This window comes from Mycetomoellerius zeteki, unplaced genomic scaffold (assembly GCF_001594055.1).
Source record: "Mycetomoellerius zeteki isolate Tzet28-1 unplaced genomic scaffold, Tzet1.0 scaffold607, whole genome shotgun sequence".
Taxonomy (NCBI): Eukaryota; Metazoa; Arthropoda; class Insecta; order Hymenoptera; family Formicidae; genus Mycetomoellerius; species Mycetomoellerius zeteki.
In genome coordinates, this window is record NW_017257618.1 from 100676 (window position 1) to 107020 (window position 6345).

A 6345-nucleotide genomic window follows, 5' to 3' on the forward strand; every position below is an offset into this window, starting at 1 on the left:
ACAACAGTTGCAAAGCTGCTTTCTCTGCTGAACGCAGCCATTGATTCTATAATGAATCGGTAATCGGTAGTCCTAAGTCTTATTGGTGAATCGGTGAAGTTGGCCAACAATTAACTTGTACGACTAAGACTATCGATTTTCTTAAGCTTGACCAAATTCGACTTTATTCTTTCCCATTAGTCGAATTAAACAACTCGTTATACAACTAACTAGTAGATGCGAAAAATCATAGTCACTTATTCAGGTTAAAACTGTAATTTTAAGATATAAAAGATTGCAACAAGGCCGTGATAGAGATGTGATACATAGATAAAATTATAAGATAACAGAGGATAAAGTGATAAGAAATAAAAAATACTAAGAAAATACATGTATGATAACACACGGTTGAGGAATGAACGTGGAATGAAAGTGTGAATGAGTTAAGTTTTTTCTGTAAACCAAGCCCTCTTCTTGGCTGTATATGCTGAAGTGTAAATAAAATTCTATTTAGGTTAAAACTGGTTAATACGCATTCAACAATAAGCCATTAGTCATAAATCAGAAGTTAGAAGCTGGAAATTGATCAATTACAGTCGTCAATTTCTAGCTTCTAACTTCTGATTTATGACTAATGGCTTATTGTAGAATGGCCATAAGATTTAAAATTACCGACTACCGACTCATTGTATCAACTTTAAGGCTTAAAACTCTATTGTAGATCCGGGGTTAATCTCTTTCGACTTATGGTTTAAGGCTTCTTAAAGCAAGGTTGTGGACCTAATCTAATAATTTTCATAATTTAATTTTTTCTCTTTGCCAACATTTAGGGGGGAAAGAGGCAAATGTTGTCCCTTTTGTATACGCCTGTCATTTGTGCCCGTATTCATAGTCAGACCTTATATTTAAGGAAAAATTAAATTTATCTTTAGATGCTCAGTAGCCAATGAAATAATTCGTAGAGCATCTGAAGATAAATTTAAGGAAGCCTTAAATATAAGGCCTGACTATGAATACGGGCCTTGGAGTTTTAAAAAAATGTTTTAAAAAAACAAATTGATATCAAGAGTGTGTCGGGAGCAAGCTATCAATGTTATTCTATCCTTGTTTTACATGTAATGAACGATAAACGATGGAACATAACATAATAACGCCAACATGCTCCCCGAATGTGCTTCAAGCCGACACCATTATGTCAGTTCGCTGCTTGTTGCACTCTTTGCACTCAGCATCTTCGCTTTCTCTCCCTTCAATGTTCGAATATATATTTATCCTCCTTTTAAGTGCAAACATTTTTCGGAATTTCAAGTAACGCGAATAGACTTAATGTGACGGCACGTGGCGCCTAAAATCCAAGCCGCAGTAAAAGTATCGACGCCCAAATGGAGTCAACGGCACGCGTCGCGAGCTTTCATTGTGCACGAAAAATCACATCGTGTGCAGTTGACTCGAAAAGTATGAAAAAAAGTATGAAAAAAAAAAAGAAATTGCCATAAGGAGGAGCCGTTTGCAGGATAGTTAGCAACACCGATTTGCCATCAAATCGTTCTGCAGACTGAAAGCACCTCAAATTATCATCTCACCTCGAAACCGGCGAGGAAGATAATTTTTGAGAATGAAATAATACGTGCCGCATTGTGGAATGCGTGCTCACGCGCACAGATTACGATGAGATTCGAACAAGTGCAACGTGTCTTGGCGCTGTGACGGGATTGGGAAAAGAAAAAAGGAGCAAGTGGATACTTGCCCTCATCGGTGATGTCGTCAACGAAGCCTTCCGGATCGCTGAAGTTGGGCTCCTCATCTTCATTCATCGGATCGTCGTTGCCCTTGGCGGTCTCGTCGTTCTGTGCTGTTTTCTCTGCCTGCGTTTTCTTCGCCATCTTGGAAACCTCTGAGCATATTCCTCTGCTCGCGTCCGTGCCGCTGCCGCTAGCTGCCGCACCAGTCAGCTCAGTGTTCCGATCGGTGCTCCCTTTCTGGCGCATGCGCGTCAAGAACAGTATCAGTGCAGTATCTAGCACGGACGAAAAGATATGGTATGTCCCCCATCAAATTACCCACAACTGAAAATGTGATATACAGGGGTGCGTTCCAAAACTCGACTCTATCAACTCCGAGTATCTTTTATCCTTGTTCAACATTCGGTGAAGAACAAGGATAAATGATACTCGGAGTTGATAGAGTCGAGTTTTGGAACGCACCCCAGGATGGGCCAAAAGTCTGGGTACACCCAAATATTTCATAAACGATACATTTTAGAAAAAAATGTTTCAAACAAAAGTTGTAAAGCTTAAAAAGACGCATTTAACTGTAGTAGTTATTTGACCTAGAATGGCGTTGTCAAGGTCACGTCAAGGTCAACTTAATTTTTTTAAATGGAACCCCCTATTTTTTATTTGAGATTCTTGTAGGTTATGTTTTCAAAACACATATCATAAACTCTTTTCCGATGAGAACTTCCTGAGTTATGAGTCTTTAAAGTTTAAATACCGCCGGTATTAGAATTATCCAAGCTGTACCGCGTGGAGGTTGCTCGGTCGGATTTACATCTCTTGTGTGTGTGTACGTGTGTGCGTGTGCGTGTGTGACGCAGTCAGGACCCTAGAGTTCGTCACTCCTCTAATATTTTTTGACTCCAACCCTCTCCGTTACACGTGTATGTGTATTTGTTTGCGCGTGTGTGCACATTATGATATGTGTTTTGAAAATGTCTTAACATAACCTACAAGAATCTCAAATAAAAAGTAGGGAGTTCCATTTAAAAAAATTAAGTTGACCTTGACAACGTTATTCTAGATCAAATAACTACTATCGTTAAATGCGTCTTTTTAAGCTTTACAACTTTTGTTTGAAACATTTTTTCTAAAATGTATCGTTTATGAAATATTTGGGTGTATCCAGACTTTTGGCCCACCCTGTATGTATATATTTTTTTTCTAAGGAGTTTATAAAGAAAAGTTAAAACGCATGCAAAACTATTGATCCTGAGATCCAGTGGTGAAAGCCTCCTCGGGAAGCATTTGAATTGAGTACGTTGATTCGCCAAGACTTGCGCCCATCACACTACACCACTAACGGTTAACGCCACTGTCGCCACTGTCTTTTTTGCATCAATGCGCATGCGCCAGAAAGGGAGCACCAATCGGAACACTGGCACCAGTGATATGATATATATATGAGCCGCTTTTTTGGCGCATGCGCGGCACATATAGTCTCAGTAACGTATCCAAATAAGTTGGAAGGTATATGTTAGTAATCACCCTTAAAACATTTTCTGAATATTTTTAAAAATTGAAAGAATATAAGAAATCGGAGATGGCGGAGCTATTTTGTATAATTACCGAATATAAGATACATACATATGCTAAATATACTGCTACACGTATGTAAATATGTATATATATGTATGCGAGGGGCACTACTTATATTTTGAGCCTTGGCAACACTAAGTGTTGTCAGGTGCTATCTGACGTTTCCACTAGAAAGTTTGACATTTTTTACCATAACCTTCTTCAGAACGTTTTGTTATTTGAGCGCGATTTATATTGTTTACAGTCACTTGAAAATTGTGTCTCAGCTAAAAAATGGAATTAACTCGTGAAAATTTTCGTGCAATGATTTATTACGACTTTCGATGTGGATTATCAAGACAGGATTGCATCAACTTACTTCCACTTTTGGCGATAAAGCCCCATCCTTTGCCACTGTGAAACGCTGGTATAACGAATTTAATCGTGGTCGCCGTTCGCTCACCGACGAAAGTCGTGAAGGTCGTCCAAAATCAGTTGTTGTGTCAGAAAACATTGATACTGTGCAAAAACTAATAATGCAAGATCGTCATGTGACATACTGTGAGATTGAGACAACCTTAGGCATTAGTTCCACCAGCATATATAAAATATTGCATGATCATTTAGCCGTGAAAAAGGTTTGTTCTCGTTGGATCCCACATAATCTGACAAAATCTCAAAAAGATGCTCGTGTCGATTGGTGCAAACAAGTGGTTCGAACGCATGCAAAAGTGTATAGATCATAAAGGAGAATATTTTGAAAAACAATAAAGTCATTTTCAATGACAAATTACTGTTTTTTTATTATTAGGCTCAAAATATAAATAGTGCCCCTCGTATACATGTGTACCCACATACACACGCCACACACACATATATACGTATAAGGACGCACATCATGAATTTAATAAAAATCACATATGAATTTAGTAAAAATAATATATTTAATACAAATTTTACGCTACAATTAAGCTGAAAGAGGAGAAAACAACAATAATTTTTCAAATATATTATATCAACATAAAATAAAATATTATTTAACTTTGGAGAAATATTACATATAGTATCAACATTTGTTAATTTTTTAATAGTTCCTTTTGCAATATTAGAATCCATTATATACATATAAATTAAATTGATACTCTTATCGATCTCCTTAACTTCCTGAATATTAAGCCCATCAAAATAAAACTTTTGCATCCAATATACGACGTGACATACGTCGTTGGTTCCATAGCTCCACCGACGCGCATGCGCTAGAAAAGCGGCTCGTATACTGTCACTGTGCCGCACCGCAGCAAAAATTAAAATGGCAGCTATCTGCTTAGGGTGAAATCACACGGTGCGGAAAAAACTGCGGAATAGAGAATGCGTCATTGGGTGCATTGAGTGCATCCAGAAACACGACCGCTCATTGAGCTAGTGAGCTCTTATACCTGTTTGGTCTATATTTTTAGCTCTAACGGAATATGCCAATAAAATGCAAGCGCTCAATGAGCTCTTTTAGTAAAAACCGTTTTAGTTAAAATCAGTGTTGGTGCCTGTTTACACGATCAGGCGTATTTTACCTCCACCAAAAATAAAGTAGCTTTATATAACCTGATACAGAACCTGAGACAAAATATCCTTTATTTCTTAACCTTAACGTCTAAAGTTGGTAACATCGAATTTTGAAACATTAAACCGATTGAAGACCGTTTACACGACTTTCGTAAAACGGTTTAGTAATGCCAAACCTGTTTCAAAAGAGGTTTGGATTTACTAAAACGGTTTTAATAACATCTGTATTAAAAGACGTTTACAGGACATCTAAAACGGTTTTTATTAAAACGGTTTTACCAATGCGTAAAAATCATCGTGAAAGTATTGGTACGTGTATTAAGTTTGATGCGCACCAATGCTTTAGTACGGTGCGTTTACATCGAACATACATAAAGCATAAGGCCGGAATCAGACTAGGCATTAAAGATTGAGATTGAAGATTGAAAGATTGAAATTTGACCAATCAAAACAATAGGAACCAAAATTCCTTTGCCCTCATTGGTCAAATTTCAATCTTCAATCTTCGATCTCAATCTTCAATGCGTAGTCTGATTCCGGCCTAAGTGTGCATCAAATTTAATACGCGTACTATATTTTCATGATGTAGAGGAGAAAAATAATACATTATAATATAATATATTTTGAGAAAATGCATAATATTGCACAAGAAAGTTTTGTCAAATTTTTTATATTTAAAAATTTACAATGTATTCGCAGAAGACGCATGATGGACATGATAAAAGCAAGGCGCCAAGCCTTATTCCGACGTTTACTAAGGTTATGTTCGGAGCAAAAATATAATTTAATTTTTATGTGGAAATTTATTAGTAATCCAATATCTCCTCATTTTATAACGAAGGGCATACAATATAAAAGAACATGGATGAAAAAAAGAAGTTACGAATTTTAGGACTCAATTGTGTTAAATCATTATACTGAATCGGAATGGCTCAAAAGTTTCCGAATGTCAAAAATGAGTTTCTTGACATTGTGTGATTTAATCAAAGATGAGCTACAACCCAAAGTGCAAATTTTAAAAGCTAGGGAGCTTGTATCTGTAGAAAAACAAATTGCTGTAGCTCTATATATAAACTTGTTAGTTGTTCTGAATACAGAGTAGTTGGGAATACATTTGGGATATATAAGTCGACAGTGAAGAAATGCTTCTACAATGTTATAAAAGCAATTAATAAAATTATGGCTTTTACACCGTTAAATATTTGATACGTTCTTATTTACACTGACCTGTCTCAAAACAGATCAGGTTAGGTGACTTGATGTCTTCACTGCTTTTCCAGATATAAAACCTCTAATTCTAATTTTAATCTGAACTTAAAAGCAGTGGAGAATTTTAATATATGATCCAAAATGAACCAAGCGTTTACAGCACGTTGAGATTCTATTATTATTTGATTCTATTAAACTATTTGATTCTATTACTATTTGATTCGCGTATCAGCTTAGTCTGGTCTAGTTTACATCAGTTTACATCGTCATTTGTATCAATGGCTGCGTTCAGCAGACTCAACAG

General features: G+C 36.5%; 1 protein-coding gene across 1 annotated transcript in view; it reads right to left on the reverse strand.

Moving 5' to 3' along the window:
* eIF3b (eukaryotic translation initiation factor 3 subunit B) overlaps positions 1-1982 on the reverse strand; it is an 8148-nt gene extending 6166 nt beyond the window's left edge. Inside the window, exon 1 of the mRNA XM_018456792.1 lies at positions 1727-1982. Within this exon, the coding sequence (XP_018312294.1) occupies positions 1727-1967 (241 nt within the window). The 5' untranslated portion in view covers positions 1968-1982. The remainder of the gene's footprint in view (positions 1-1726) is intronic.
* Between the last annotated feature and the right edge of the window lie 4363 nt (positions 1983-6345).